A 17,027-nucleotide genomic window follows, 5' to 3' on the forward strand; every position below is an offset into this window, starting at 1 on the left:
TGGCACACAGGCTTGCTCTGCGGCATGTGGGATCTTCCTGGACCAGGGCTCAAACCCGTGTCCTCTGCATTGGCAGGTGGATTCTTAACCACTGTGCCACCAGGGAAGCCCCTGACCACTGTTTTATTCTCAGGTCTTCCTCTTTCAATGTGCTCATTCTCATTCTGCTGAATTAGAAAAGGTCTGTGAGAAATAAACTCTGAGTTCTTCAGTGTTCAAAAATGTCTATTTTAGACTTTAAAATAAAGACTATTAGAAGAGACAAAGAAGGACACTACATAATGATCAAGGGATCGATCCAAGAAGAAGATATAACAATTGTAAATATTTATGCACCCAACATAGGAGCACCTCAATACATAAGGCAAATACTAACAGCCATAAAAGGGGAAATCGACAGTAACACAATCATAGTAGGGGACTTCAACACTCCACTTTCACCAAAGGACAGATCATCCAAAATGAAAATAAATAAGGAAACACAAGCTTTAAATGATACATTAAACAAGATGGACTTAATTGATATTTATAGGACATTCCATCCAAAAACAACAGAATACACATTTTTCTCAAGTGCTCATGGAACATTCTCCAGGATAGATCATATCTTGGGTCACAAATCAAGCCTTGGTAAATTTAAGAAAACTGAAATTGTATCAAGTATCTTTTCCGACCACAATGCTATGAGACTAGATATCAATTACAGGAAAAGATCTGTAAAAAATACAAACACATGGAGGCTAAACAATACACGACTTAATAACGAAGTGATCACTGAAGAAATCAAAGAGGAAATAAAAAAATACCTAGAAACAAATGACAATGGAGACATGATGACCCAAAACCTATGGGATGCAGCAAAAGCAGTTCTAAGGGGGAAGTTTATAGCAATACAATCCCACCTTAAGAAACAGGAAACATCTCGAATAAACAACCTGACCCTGCACCTAAAGCAATTAGAGAAAGAACAAAAACCCCCCAAAGTTAGCAGAAGGAAAGAAATCATAAAGGTCAGATCAGAAATAAATGAAAAAGAAATGAAGGAAATGATAGCAAAGATCAATAAAACTAAAAGCTGGTTCTTTGAGAAGATAAATAAAATTGATAAACTATTAGCCAGACTCATCAAGAAAAAAAGGGAGAAGACTCAAATCAATAGAATTAGAAATGAAAAAGGAGATGTAACAACTGACACTGCAGAAATACAAAAGATCATGAGAGATTACTACAAGCAACTCTATGCCAATAAAATGGACAACCTGGAAGAAATGGATAAATTCTTAGAAATGCACAACCTGCCAAGACTGAATCAGGAAGAAATAGAAAATATGAACAGACCAATCACAAGCAATGACATTGAAACTGTGATTAAAAATCTTCCAACAAACAAAAGCCCAGGACCAGACAGCTTCACAGGCGAATTCTCTCAAACATTTATAGAAGAGCTAACACCTATCCTTCTCAAACTCTTCCAAAATATAGCAGAGGGAGGAACACTCCCAAACTCATTCTACGAGGCCACCATCACCTTGATACCAAAACCAGACAAGGATGTCACAAAGAAAAAAAACTACAGGCCAATATCACTGATGAACATAGATGCAAAAATCCTCAACAAAATACTAGCAAACAGAATCCAACAGCACATTAAAAGGATCATACACCAAGATCAAGTGGGGTTTATTCCAGGAACGCAAGGATTCTTCAATATATGCAAATCAATCAACGTGATACATCATATTAACAAATTGAAGGAGAAAAACCATATGATCATCTCAATAGATGCAGAGAAAGCTTTCGACAAAATTCAACACCCATTTATGATAAAAACCCTGCAGAAAGTAGGCATAGAGGGAACTTTCCTCAACATAATAAAGGCCATATATGACAAACCCACAGCCAACATTGTCCTCAATGGTGAAAAACTGAAACCATTTCCACTAAGATCAGGAACAAGACAAGGCTGCCCACTCTCACCACTCTTATTCAACATAGTTTTGGAAGTTTTAGCCACAGCAATCAGAGAAGAAAAGGAAATAAAAGGACTCCAAATCTGAAAAGAAGAAGTAAAGCTGTCACTGTTTTCAGATGACATACTATACATAGAGAATCCTAAAGATGCTACCAGAAAACTACTAGAGCTAATCAATGAATCTGGTAAAGTAGCAGGATACAAAATTAATGCACAAAAATCTCTGGCATTCCTGTACACTAATGATGAAAAATCTGAAAGTGAAATCAAGAAAACACTCCCATTTACCATTGCAACAGAAAGAATAAAATACCTAGGAATAAACCTACCTAAGGAGACAAAAGACCTGTATGCAGAAAATTATAAGACACTGATGAAAGAAATTAAAGATGATACAAATAGATGGAGAGATATACCATGTTCCTGGATTGGAAGAATCAATATTGTGAAAATGACTCTACTACCCAAAGCAATCTACAGATTCAATGCAATCCCTATCAAACTACCACTGTCATTTTTCACAGAATTAGAACAAAAAATTTCAAAATTTGTTTGGAAAAACAAAAGACCCCGAATAGCCAAAGCAATCTTGAGAACGAAAAACGCAGCTGGAGGAATCAGGCTCCCTGACTTCAGACTATACTACAAAGCTACAGTAATCAAGACAGTATGGTACTGGCACAAAAACAGAAAGATAGATCAATGGAACAGGATAGAAAGCCCAGAGATAAACCCACGCACATATGGTCACCTTATCTTTGATAAAGGAGGCAGGAATGTACAGTGGAGAAAGGACAGCCTCTTCAATAAGTGGTGCTGGGAAAACTGGACAGGAACATGTAAAAGTATGAGATTAGATCACTCCCTAACACCATACACAAAAATAAGCTCAAAATGGATTCAAGACCTAAATGTAAGGCCAGAAACTATCAAACCCTTAGCGGAAAACATAGGCAGAACATTCTATGACATAAATCACAGCAAGATCCTTTTGGACCCACCTCCTAGAGAAATGAAAATAAAAACAAAAATAAACAAATGGGACCTAATGAAACTTCAAAGCTTTTGCACAGCAAAGGAAACCATAAACAAGACCAAAAGACAACCCTCAGAATGGGAGAAGATATTTGCAAATGAAGCAACTGATAAAGGATTAATCTCCAAAATTTATAAGCAGCTCACGCAGCTCAATAGTAAAAAAACAAACAACCCAATCCAAAAATGGGCAGAAAACCTAAATAGACATTTCTCCAAAGAAGATATACAGACTGCCAACAAACACATGAAAGAATGCTCAACATCATTAATCATTAGAGAAATGCAAATCAAAACTACAATGAGATATCATCTCACACCAGTCAGAATGGCCATCATCAAAAAATCTAGAAACAATAAATGCTGGAGAGGGTGCGGAGAAAAGGGAACACTCTTGCACTGCTGGTGGGAATGTGAATTGGTACAGCCACTATGGAGAACAGTATGGAGGTTCCTTAAAAAACTACAAATAGAACTACCATATGACCCAGCAATCCCACTACTGGGCATATACCCTGAGAAAACCATAATTCAAAAAGAGTCATGTACCAAAATGTTCACTGCAGCTCTATTTACAATAGCCCAGAGATGGAAACAACCTAAATGTCCATCATCCGATGAATGGATAAAGAAGATGTGGCACATATATACAGTGGAATATTATTCAGCCATAAAAAGAAACGAAATTGAGCTATTTGTAATGAGGTGGATAGACCTAGAGTCTGTCATACAGAGTGAAGTAAGTCAGAAAGAGAAAGACAAATACCATATGCTAACACATATATATGGAATTTAAGAAAAAAAATGTCATGAGGAACCTAGGGGTGGGGCAGGAATGGAGACACAGACCTACTTGGGAGTGGACTTGAGGATATGGGGAGGGGGAAGGGTGGGCTGTGACAAAGCGAGAGAGAGGCATGGACATATGTACACTACCAAGCGTAAGGTAGATAGCTGGTGGGAAGCAGCCGCATAGCACAGGGAGATCAGCTCGGTGACCGCCTGGAGGGGTGGGATAGGGAGGGTGGGAGGGAGGGAGACGCAAGAGGGAAGGGATATGGGAAGAGATGTATATGTATAACTGATTCACTTTGTTATAAAGCAGAAACTAATAAAAAAATGTCTATTTTGCCCTCAAGTAAGTCAAATATGGATTCTATAATCGAAGTTATTTTTCTTCAGAATTTTCAAGGTATCATTTTATTATCTTCTAATACCAATATTATCACGAAGGCCACGAGTGCCAACCTATTATTCCTTTGTAGACAAGCTAGGTTTTGCTGTTTTTGGCGTTTCTGGAAACTATTAGGATTGTCCCTTAACTTCGGTTCTCAAATGCCAGAAGACTTATCTTTTCTTAGTTCTTTGAAGTTTTCTTCTATTTCCTCCCCTCTCTATTCTCTTTTCTTTCCCTTCTGGAACTCCTATTAAACAATCTGGGAGCTTCTGAATTGATTTTCCACATCTCAATATTTCTCTCACATTGTCTCTTGGCCTGTCTGCCAGTTTATAAACTATTTCAACTGTGACCATCTGCTATTCAGCCCATTTACTGAGTTTTATATTTTCACAATTTCCAAGTTCTGACTGTATTTTTAGGAACAAATAGTTTTATGAAATTAGCATTTTCTCTAATTTCCTTAAAGATATATTTAAAGTTGTTTTCTACCTGTATTCATATTCTCATGTGTTAATTTTTCTATTTATTAAAATTTGGTGCCTCTTTCATTGTGTTAGCTTCCCTCAAATGTTTGGCTAGCTGTGGTTAGCTGCTACTTGTTTTTGTTTCAAAAATCATTGTTCAAAAACCCCCGGTTGTTAGCTATGATTACAGGGGTCTATCCCCAGCAATAGTGAAGGAGGGGCTAAACGTGGTCTTGGGCAAAATGTGCCAACAACAGCTCACCTCTGGAGTCTGGGGCTCCCTATCCACCCTACAACTCAGTATTCCTAGGACCCTACCCTGCCTTTCTAGCTCCAGGGACCACACACACTGCCTCAGCCTGTAGGTCAGTGCCTGTGATGCCTGCTGTTCAGCACACCTCCCAGAGAAGCACAGATACTCTACCACTCCCTGTCTTCTATGAGCTCAGAGGATGCAAGGCAGCCCCATCTTCGGTGTTGTCCTGAATATGTTCCAGACTGTTCTCTCCTCCATTAATCAATCCTATGACAACTACTGTCATCTTACAGAAATTACTCAAAATTTAGATCTCCTAATGGCACTTCTCTCATTCTCCAGTACGAATATGCCTTTTTATTTTTAATAATTCACTTCTACAAAGGATTTAGGGTGTCAGATAAGGCAGATGTAGATGCTCAGTTTGCCACTTTGACCCCATTTGTATCTATATTCCTAAGTAATACTGGCCTACAGATAAGGTAGAAGTGTGTGTGTGTGTGTGTGTGTGTGTGTGTGTGTGTGTGTGTGTGTGTGTGTGTGTGTGTGTGTGTGTGTGTGTACATGCTTTGCCAGGGGTTGGTATGAAGATAATGCTGGCCTCTTAAAATATATTAAGTAGATCATATGGCACTAATATTACCTGTTCTTTGAAAGTTTGGAAAAACTCACCAGTGAAACATATCTACGTATCTGCAGGTTAAATGTTTGATAACTATTCTAATATTTTAAATTGCTCTTCGTCTCTTCAGAGCTTCCATCTCTTTTATTTATAAAATACTAACATGAGCTTTTATAAAATATTAACATGAGGGACTTCCCTGGTGGCCCAGTGGTTAAGACTCCATGCTTCCAATGGAGGGGGCGTGGGTTTAATTCCTGGTCAGGGAACTAAGATCCCGCATGCTGTGCGGTGCAGCCAAAAATAAAATAAAATAAAAGTACAAAAAACAATTTTACATGAATTTAGTTCATGCTAATATTTTCTAAACTCTAAAATCTTTCCTTTTATTTAGAATTTTTTAAACTTACTATATGAAATAGATTTAATGTTTTCTTATTCTAATTTCGTATGTTGTTGTTTTCTATTTTACCCTGAATCTGCCCACTTTATGATTACATTTTTTCTGCACATAAAGAATAAGCTCCTATATTTGTCAATCTATTATTTTTGGTTCATTAATTTCCACCTTTATCTTTATTTCTTTCCTGGAGTTACTTTTCACTTTTTAAACATGTTAAATTGTCTTCTTAGTTCATTTGTTTCCTTTTTGTTCTTAATGTTAACAATAAAAGATTAGGCTAAATGCAATATAGTATCCTGGACTGGATCCTGGAACAGAAAGAGGAGGTGTAGTAGAAAAACTGGTGAAATCCTAACAAAATCTACAGTGTAGTTGGCAGTAACTTACCAATGTTAATTTCTTAATTTTGACAAATGAACCATGGCTATGTAAGATGTAAACAATAGGGAAAACTGGGTGAAGTACAGGAACTCTCTATACTATCTTTCCAACTTTTCTGTAAATCTAAATTATTTCACATAAGTTTATTTAAATTTTTTTCAAAAGTTTTATAACTTTGTCAATAACTGTAAGTTCTGATATATGGCATTCTCATTCCAAGACTTTCTAAGTAATTTCCCATAGTATATTATTTCTTATTTATTTAGTAGTTTTAATTTCCAGTTAGTAAGGTTTCTAAAATTAAAATTTATTTTTAGTATTACTAAATATAAGTTGGTAGGAATGACCATACAATTTTCACAATCTAGAACCTGAATTTTTCTCTGTAGCCTAAACTTTTCTGCCCACCCCCCAACCCCCTGCCAGAATCACACTTTATGGAGGGGGTACACTATGAAAATGTGTTCACAGTAACTACAGTTTTTAATTGAAACTATGTTTTCTGTTTGTGAAACAAACATAAAGGAACCAGGCAAAGATCTCTGAGACTTTTCATAACCAATAGTAAGAGTCTTACCAGCTGCTGTTCCACAGGCGGGGGCACATCCAGATTGGCATAAACAATGGCAGGGTTGTAAAGACTAAACACCACAGGGTAAAACACCTTCTTACCTATAAATTAAAATATGTTTACATCACAAAAAGAAGTAATAAAATAAAGCATTGATCTTTATTGCAATATCTACTACGACTTTGTTAAAGTGTTTCTTTGTTACATATGATGATTTTATTTGATTAATATTGTATTTTATCAATGTTCAGGTTACTGAAACCTCATGTTGATGAACATGATGATGATTTTATAGCATATCAGTAAGTTTGGCTATGAAACTATAACCTTGCAAAAGGACAGAAAAAAAGACTAAAGGGTGCTTTATTCCCTTTTGACATGTTTATTCCTGTTGACTCTGGGGCGATGCACGAAAGCATTCTCTCAGCTGTTCCTGAGGTGAACCATTTATTAATCATTGTTTCATCGAGTTAGCAGTAACAGATGTAGGTTAATCTCTGACAGTCACCAAGAAACTTAGAAACTTCTGTTAAACTCACCCTTCAAAATGAATCATAGAAACAGTGAATCCAAAGGATATTGTATAATGGATACATAAAGAATAATTAGAATATAGAACTGTAGACAGATCTAAACAAGATTTGGAAAACTTGGGAAGATGGAGTTTAAAATACCTGATGTAATAGCCCCCTCAAAAGGCCTTGTCATTAGCATTCAAATTGTTAGCACTGAAGGGACGGACCCTTTAAGGCTAACTAACTAGCCCATCTCCTCTCAATAGAGAACCCTTTGCTGAGACTGGCCTCAATCAGACGTGATAATATGTAGCACTCAGAAATTGTCAAGGACCCTGTAAGTAATGTGGCAGCCTTTTTATTACAAGATCCCCAGCAGATGTTCATCTCATCTTCATTAAAACCCACTCAGGGAAGGGGAGCTCAATTTCCCACAGGCAAATCTATTTCTTTTACATTAAAGAAATAATATAAAAATATATAAAATATATATTTTTGCCTGGTGCAAAAAAGGTAAATCTAACCCTCATTTACCCACTTGACTCTCAGAGAGTTCCTGACAACCATCCCTAACCAAATTGATTAGTAAGAAGATAATAATTTGTACAATATGAGTAGTTCTATATAAAAAAAATTAACTATGAGATTTAATATAGAAAACTTCCTTTTCACATTTAAAATAATATTTAATATATAAAAATGTCATTTGCTCTTAACATTTTCAAAAAATATGTACAACATAAAACAAAGTATAGTAATCATCCCAAAATGCACAGTCTGGAGACCAAGCACCATCTGTATCTAGACCTCTGCCTGACTGCATGCCTGCATGTGTGTTGGCACCACCTGCCTGAGGTAGAGTGCTTCGGAATCTCACACATCACACTATTGCTTTGCTCTTTTTTGATGGGTGCTACTTCCTCCTTGTCAATTTCAAGACTTTTTATTTCTTTGCATTTGTTTATTTATTATTATTATTTTTTTGCAGTACGCAGGCCTCTCACTGTTGTGGCCTCTCCCGTTGCGGAGTACAGGCTCTGGACGCACAGGCTCAGTGGCCATGGCTCACGGGCCCAGCTGCTCTGCGGCATGTGGGATCTTCCCGGACCGGGGCACGAACCCGTGTCTCCTGCATCGGCAGGCAGACTCTCAACCACTGCGCCACCAGGGAAGCCCTGCATTTGTTTATTTGAATCCAAATGTATACATTGGAATCTGGCCATAAAAGAACAAGGGGTATGAACTTCAGAGGGGCAAATTTTCACTTTCCCACTTAATATTCCAGCTAAATTACACCAAATATAACCTTTAAAAAACATAATTACCTTGATTCAAAATATGGGATGTGCTGACATTGTTCTAAATTCTACACTCAACTCACCTACTAACATTTTACCCACCTGGCTCAGCATTTAACCGGCAGCTGTTTAGGAATTCGGCTGAGAAATATATATCAACATCGCAGAAAAACATCAAGACCTCTCCCTTGTCCCAAGCTCGGGCACCCACATTTAGTCCTCGTCCACGATTAAATTCTTCATTCAATGAGACCAAGGTGTAATTGTGAAAATTAGACTCACTATAAGGAAAGCACATACAACAAATGGTAAGTCCCACTTAAAGCTGACTCTCTTAACACAACTTACAAAATACATTTTACCTTCAGGTATTTATTATGTTGGGTCTACATTCATATAAGGAAAGGCAATGATCAGTTTCATGCGTATGATCATCATCAGGGACAGAGAGTCAACTAAATGCCCACATTTGAGGCAACATGCTAGTGGTGTGAAGTTAATAGGTGTTGAGGGGCCACTACCCTTCAGGATCTTAAAAACCTATTGGGGAGGTAAGAAATATACACATGGAAAAGTAGCATAATATTTGGTAATAAATAATGCAAATCCACATGAATGATACATACAAAGAGTGCTCTTCTCTCTAGTTCTTCAGATCTTTGCTCAAATGTCCCCTTATCAGAGGGATCCCCTCATGCTACATGTGAAATAGCCCTGACCTCCCTTTTCTTTAATCTCTATCCCCTTGCCCAGCTTTGTTTTCCTCAGTACCACCAGACATGTTTGTTTGAGTGTCTCCCACTAGACATGTTTGTTTGAGTGTCTCCCACTAGAATGTAAGCTCCATGAGAGCAGGGATTTTGTTTTGTTCATTACTATGGACACAACGCCCCTCAAAGGGTAGGAGTTCAATAAATATTTTCTGAATGAATGAATGAACAGCAGTTCTGAGGAAAAAAGATTGCTTTTGTCTGAAGTAGTTAGAGAAGATGTTAGAAACAGAATTTAAGTTATGACTTAGTTAAAATCCTGAATTCAGTGGTGAGTGTAAAGGTCATTCCAATTAATTATTCTCAAAGGCAAGGAGGTAAGAAAGGAGAAAGTTTTTTTAAAGAACAGGAATAAGACAACACAGGGATTCTAAAATGGAACAATGAGAGAAGACCAGAAAAGGGTCAGACTAAGGAGTACCTTCCATGAGAAGTTGAAGAACTTGGTCAGTGTTCTAAAGTCAAGGAGGAGTCAGGGTGTTTCCACCAGGGCAGTGGTTTTTCACAGCCAAGTCCATGCACCCACAGCATCAGAATTCCCCGGGAACAGGTCAGAAATACATATTCTCAGGCCCCACCCCAGGCCCCTGAATCAGATACTAGGGGAGGAGCTAAGCATCTGCGTCTCTCCTGGGACAAGTCACTCCAGGTTACTGATGTTAAAGTTGGAGAACTGCTGCACTAGGGGACAGCTGGATCAAAAAAGGAACACTTTTAAAAGATTACTCTTAAAATAGTATAGAATGGGAAATGGAGAGACGGAAGCAAAGACTCAAACAGTGCATGGAGTGGACTCCAAGTGCTATGAGTGCCCATGCCTCCCCCGCCCCCTTTATAGGTTGTAAATCTCTCCCTTCTTTTGGGGAAAGTGCTGATCACCACCTCACACTCCCAGCACCAAGTGGAGGAACTAATCACAGAATACCCCAACCACAGTAATTTCCCAGGGGCGAGGACCAGACTCAAGCTGGGCTAATCAAAATACCCCCACCCCACCTGGCCATAGTGACTGGCTCAAGAGTGGGCAAAAGTTCTTCCCTGGGATTGTCTCAACTGGATCTGGGAGAAAGCTCTTTCCTCTCTGATGGCAAAGCTGAGAAGATGTGAGCCCAGAGCCGCCAACAGCCATATACCTCACATGTGGAAGAAGCCAATCTGCAACAGGAGAATGAAGTCAACATGCAAAGAAAAACAGACAAGAAGACAAGAGAATTCTGATGGTATTCAAGTCTCTGGTCCGAGTCCCTAAGATACCAAAGCTGTTTTGGTTTTCTTCTCATTAAATTTGGTTATAATAACCCCTTTAGTTTTGGGAGTTATCCAAGATTCTTCAATAATGCTCCCATTTTCCTCAACCAAATTCAAGATAAGTTTCTGTTGTTTGCCACAGAGGAGTCTTGATTAGTGCAGGGACAACTTCAGTAATACCAACATGAGTCACTGGTACTTAGTAGGTGATCTGAAAATGGTAAGGAGGGAAGAGACAAAGGGAAGAAATGGAGGGAGGGGAGCGTGGGTTAGAGCGGTGGCAGCAGCAAGGAAAGGACAGAACAGAGGTCCTGTGCGGTAAGCAGAAACCGATTAATCAGAGGTAGAGAATGAATGAAAGACACTGGCCCTCAGACATTAAGCTCAGGGAATCATGAGAACCTTCGTCTGAACTGAAAGAGGGCCAGCAGGAGGAGGAGCCAGTGAAGGCGGAGGGGAAGACAGTGTTTGTTTTTCCTACTCCAATGCTGTGAGAGTCCCTTTGGGGTAGGGACTGCAACTCCCTCCTCTGTGCCCAGTCCTATCCCAACCACCCCAGTTAGACTCCCGAGCAGTGTACCTGGAACATAGTCGGTGGGACTCAATGAATGTTAGTTGAACGATTCGAGAAGAATGGCCGGCCAAAGCTGGACTCTTAGGGAATGGCCACAACTAGCAGAAAGGTAAAGAAGCAAGTAAAGGATACAGAGTTGATGTGGTCAGAAAAGTCAATCAACCTATATCTTACATTACAACATATCTACATTTACAAAATATTTACATTTTACAAACATCAGAGGAGAGGTTCAAGAAGGTACTGGTTAGGTATCAAATGTAAGAAAGCAAAGAGGATGACAGAGAAAAGGCTGAATTTGGCAGTTAGGTCATAACTCTGGGCCCATAACTTAGAGATGAAAAGGCTGAGAAGCTACAGAATTAATAATGGAGTATTAAGGAATTACTAATTCATTCATTCAAACCTCTGAGTACCTAATGTGTGCCAGGTACTATATGAGTTGCTTGGTTAGATAGCTACTGTTTTGTGAGGTTCAGATGTTAAAGGACAGAAACCTAATAGCAGTTACTGGGTACTGTAGGGTCAGGTGGGGGTCTCTTAAGGATAGGGGAGACCTAAGCATCATTTGCAGGGTGAGAAGGAACTTAGGAAAATGGAAGGAAAGAAAAGTGGCAAGCAAGAGAGACAAGCTCAGGAGATGATATCAAAGCGAAGGGATTAAATTTAGAAAAAGGGAAAGAGTTCAAAAAGAAGGAAATGGAAGAATAAATGGAGGCAAATATATACAAGGTGAGTGGGCCGCAGAGTGAGAGCACCCTAATCATGCCACACTGTCTAAGAGGTTAAGGGAAGATGAGTCATTTAGAGTGAACTTAGGGGTGAAATGAGGAACTTACTAGCACCACCACTCACATGCTCAGCCAACTTTTAACAGCAGCTATTCAAAATTATTCATTCATTAAGTATCTGAAATTCTCATTCTTCTATTATTATATATAAAGGACTTCAATGTGGACATGGCTCACCAACCTTGTGACAGATTCTAGGATAGACTTGACTTTAGATAGTCCTTCTTTACCAAAATACACCACTGTGAGATGAATTCTCTTGTCCTGATGAATACATACATCCCTAACAGAATTGAAAAATAAAGTTCATTCAGGAAAATATATGAGGCACTACTCATTCAGAAAGCAATCACATGAAGCTTTAACAAGAAAACAAATGAAGCATTACTCATTTAGAATGAAATCACACAAAGCTTTAAGTAAATATAAAACTGGCAATATTGCTGAATTTTGCCATATTTCAAAACATTTTTGGAACTTTTGCTTTGCTATTGCCTTCAGAAGCAAATTATAAGCTACTCAAGGAAATAAGTTCAGTCAGTTCAAAACCAAATAAATAAATAACTCAAGTTTGGGATCAAGAGTTACTTTGTCTTCAGATTGGCTAATTAGAGAAATTATACTTATCATCAAGGAGTAAATATTTGTCATGACTGAGATCAGTAACTGTAAAGAATAATGTAGCATCTGAAGGTAATTCCAAGAAAGGCAATTAAAAAATGCTTTAGGAAATCAGATCTCAAGCGAGCAATTTCAAAAACGTAAAACTCATTCGGAAGCATGACTTCTAGATATTCTGCAACAGAACTGTGTTAACTAACTTTTACATCAACAACTTCAATGAGAACAAAGATTGGGACTACAAAGAATTAAAACTATCATATTAAAGTATTAAAAACATGACAATTGTTCAATTAAAACAAAAAAGTAAAACTTTCCTCAAATCGCTACCCTAATACGTAGTTGTTAATTTTTAACACTTCAGCATTTAAAAATATCCAAATTTAATGATTAAAAAAAAGAAAAAAATTCTTTTAAAAACTGCTACAGTCTCTGCTTCCCAAGACGGAATAACATTCTCCCACGTTTACTTGAATATTTGTATTTCTAAAATTTCTTTCAATTTTGAAATTCAAATTGTTCTCGAGGAATTTTCTGGGGAGATAGTAATGCTCTATATCTTAACTGGAGAGGCAGTTACATGAGTGTATACATTTGTCAAAAGTCATGAAACCTCTATCTTTGGAATATGTCGATTTTATTGTATGTAAGTTACATGTCAGTAACTTTATTTTTAAAAATTCAACTTGTCCTAAAATGAATTCAAACACAATTATAAAGGTAATCAAATTTAGTTTCTAATAGTTGTCGCCCTCAATTTACTTCACAGTTCAAGTTGTCAGTAACGCAATATACTATACATGCCTTAAGAAAAAAGGGAATATCAAAACATAAAGTTCCCTAAAGCCTAAAAAATTGTTCTGTAATCCTAAGTAATCATACTCAGTGAAGGTAAATTAAATAAAATGGCATGAAATGTGCTTTTTTTTTTTTTTTTTTTTTTTTTTAGGAGAGCTCAGTCAAATCACTAAGCCCCGGGAGTTACCTGAAGTTCTGCATAAACTGTGCAAATGCTTCAGTTCTTTCAGCAAGCGGCACAATGATATTAATAATTGATCTAGTAATGTCAATCATCTCGCTCTTCACTTTCATGAGAGGTCCAAAAGGGCGGAAGAGAGTCACATGTCTATATTCCGTAAGGTCTGCTTTCTTAAAAAAGAGTTCATACAGTGTGCCCTTATCTCTCTCAGTGCGATAATAACCTAAAGGAAAGAGTTAGGAACAAAGATGTCTCCATGTCAAAGTTTACAAGTTCAATATGACTACTGATTTTACTCAAAGATCAAAAGTGTGATACCAGACTTGTAGGGTTTTTATATATTTGTGAAAATTTTATCCCCACAGTATAGTCAACAACAACTGTTTCTTTAAAAGGAGAGGTTAAAAAAATGTTCACCACTCTGCTATATTATTCAACCCATAAAATATGCTCCAAATGACAATGATTCCTTTTCATATATGACTTTAATAGCAGAGCCTATCAACACAGAAACCAAATGACGAAAATAAAGCAATTACTTCTAGCAATATTAAATTCTAGACCCGAGAGTCAAATCATCTACTACTTGGTTCAGCTTAACAAAAATGAATTGAGTGCATCTGTGTCGGGCACTGATGGTATAAAGAAGGCTACATGGTCCCAGTTTTTTGGAAGGGTCAGTCTAGTGAAGAAGACAGAAAAATAAAAGAAATAACAATATAGTGATATACACATGCAAACACACAAGACTCTGGATAGAATGAAGTCAGACAAAGAAAAATCAGTATAAATTTAAACATGGTGATACGAGACACCTTTGGGAATAAAGTATGGAAGTCTATTGGGCAATCTGGTTTTTAAGTGTGACACTCAGGAGAGAGGTTAGACCTACAGATGTGTGAGTCAGTCAATATCTGGAAATAAAATGATGAACAAGATTGACTGGTCCCACTCCTCCTGAGGCTTACAGTGTATCAGGAACTACAAATCAGGAAATGGGAAATGCCATATACTATGACAAGTGCTATGAGATGGGACACAGGGAAGAAGTTAAGAAGTACTGCTATCTTAAACTTGCAGGTTGGAGATCACCTCCCAGAAGAAGTGACATCAAAGCTGAAGTCTGGTAGAGAAACAGGAGTTACTAAATCATTGTCAGTAATTATTTTTTTTGATGAGGGAAGCAGCACAATGGAGGAAAAGCAAGGGACAAAATGTGTTCCATGCAGAGAAAAATCCTGTAAGTGACAGAATCCGAGGAGTTATAAGAAAAGCAGAAGCTGCAGAATATAAAACTGGCATAGGTTCCTTCCTTTTTAGGCAGACATGAAGACATTTTACATATCTTAGTTATCTTATTTCCTCTGTAGCTTTCAATTCTGCCATAAGCTACAAACATATACAGTGAAAAGACAAAAAGCTGAGCTTTCAGAAAAATTACAAGTGTTTTGAAAGAAACAACCCATCAAACACTGCAGGAAGTGACAGGGGAAAAAAGAGGTGGCTATAGGGAGAAGACAGCTAAAATGCCACAGAAAAGCACAAGCCCCTCCCTGATGGCCTCCAAAGGCTCAAGGTATTATATTATATTATAGCAAGTGATACCCATGATGATTTAGGGTCAAAAAAAAAAAAACTACACGTGGTATACTGTTTACAGAATCGAGCAAAGAGAACTTTCAAGACATATTTGTATCCAAAATGGTTTTAAGTCTACAATTAAATATCTAGCAGGGGGTATTAAGATGGAGATGGGTTGGGATTTATAATTATTCTTGTTTATATTAATCAACAAATATCTTAAATTTATACAAATGTTCCTCAACTTCTGAGTCACGTCCCATTTTGACATATAAAAATCCTATGCCCTTTCTGCAGTCTGTATTAGGAAAATAGGTTTATTTCTTTACTTTTCCAAATGCCAAATATGCTTTTCAAAACTATGTATGCCTCTTGATGTTCTGACATGTGTTTCTCCTCCACTCAAAATACAGAACAATCACTAATCTAAATTAGGTTCTTTTTCTTTCCTTTAGCAAATGGTTTTCAAATCTTGAGCCTTAGTTCATATATTTTAAAAAATATAAAAAACGGACATCAAGACCAGTTAAGAGATGAATGCAAATACATATACGTGCAAATACATATACAACCCTAAGAGCCCTTCGACCTGGGGAGTATTTTGCTATATAAACTTAGATTTATTCTATTTCCCTGGTCCTTATTTTCTATTTTATCATGATAACATTATAACTTTTTCTAAAAAGCCACTTTAAATTCTTGGTGGAATTTAGTGGGTAAAAATTTAAATGTTTTAATACTGTGGATAATGACTGACATGTTACTAGCATACAATAACAGAATTTTGTCATACTAACATAACTATGGACCAACACTGTTTTCACATTACCTTCTATGAAGTCATTTTCATTAAATACCAGTTTTTCTCCAAGGGGACCATCCTCATCTTCCTGTTCATCGTCTTCATCAGGATTATTAATGACCTCCAAGCCAGCTTCAATAACTTCTACCAATTCATCTCGCTTATCTTTTCTAACTGGTTTTTCCTCAGGATGGCGAGTGAGACCCATTTCCAACTGGAACACTTTCATTAAGGTAAAACTTTCAAAGGGAATGACTCCATACTCACTAGGTAGTTTGGCTCCTATGCTAACTTCAGCTTTGTCAATTTGTGAATGAAGAAACTCTAAAAGATCACTAGGTGCTTGCTCTTTGTTGCCTTGATAGCCTATGCCATTAGCCCCTACATTCTTTCTCTCTTGCAGTGATCTCATCTTTTCACTCATTTCTTGCAATTCTTGTTTTAATTGGGCAATTTGGCGTTTCAGACTGGTTGCTCTGGTTTGATAATGTTCTTCTTGCTCCTGTAGGAGGGCTTGATAATACTCTTTACCATAATTTTCCCCAACGATACCGGGAAGAGATGCATTTCCATCAGTCTGGGGGGCACATTCCAGAAGGTACAAAAATAATATTAAACTGCAGAGTAAAGCGAGACCCAACAGTAGCCAGTGGGTCCGGGTCTGAAGAATCAATCCTCTTCTAGGCATTCTTATTAATGTGGACTTGCCTAATGAGATGTGCTCTTTGCTTGTTCATACCTTTTGCGAAAGGTTATAAAAGAGTAAAAACAAAATCAGGATTTCCATAAAAGGTACCAAAATGAATTTGGCTGCAGCTTAAAAAATTTCTTCCTTCAGCAGTGAATTCTACTTGAAGAAATGAGAAATAATGCATATTTCCTATATTGTTACCATGATATCCAGAATAAGGAAATCTGATCTACACAATCAGATAAAATCCATGACATGGGTGGTGATTTTTCT

At 37.4% G+C, this 17,027-nt stretch overlaps 1 protein-coding gene across 2 annotated transcripts in view; it reads right to left on the reverse strand.

The window, feature by feature from the left end:
* Nucleotides 1–16,766, reverse strand: part of CSGALNACT2 (chondroitin sulfate N-acetylgalactosaminyltransferase 2) — a gene marked incomplete at both ends in the record, with an annotated part of 30,073 nt that extends 13,307 nt beyond the window's left edge. Inside the window, 5 exons of one of the 2 annotated variants that reach the window (XM_079707504.1) lie at nt 6,891–6,985; nt 8,800–8,978; nt 12,262–12,363; nt 13,687–13,903; nt 16,091–16,766. In XM_079707504.1, the coding sequence (XP_079563630.1) occupies nt 6,891–6,985; nt 8,800–8,978; nt 12,262–12,363; nt 13,687–13,903; nt 16,091–16,751 (1,254 nt within the window). The remainder of the gene's footprint in view (nt 1–6,890; nt 6,986–8,799; nt 8,979–12,261; nt 12,364–13,686; nt 13,904–16,090) is intronic. The other variant, XM_079707505.1, reaches the window with a different exon arrangement.
* Nucleotides 16,767–17,027: the final 261 nt, after the last annotated feature.

The sequence above is a fragment of the Hyperoodon ampullatus genome (genome assembly GCF_949752795.1).
Source record: "Hyperoodon ampullatus genome assembly, chromosome: 1".
Taxonomy (NCBI): Eukaryota; Metazoa; Chordata; class Mammalia; order Artiodactyla; family Ziphiidae; genus Hyperoodon; species Hyperoodon ampullatus.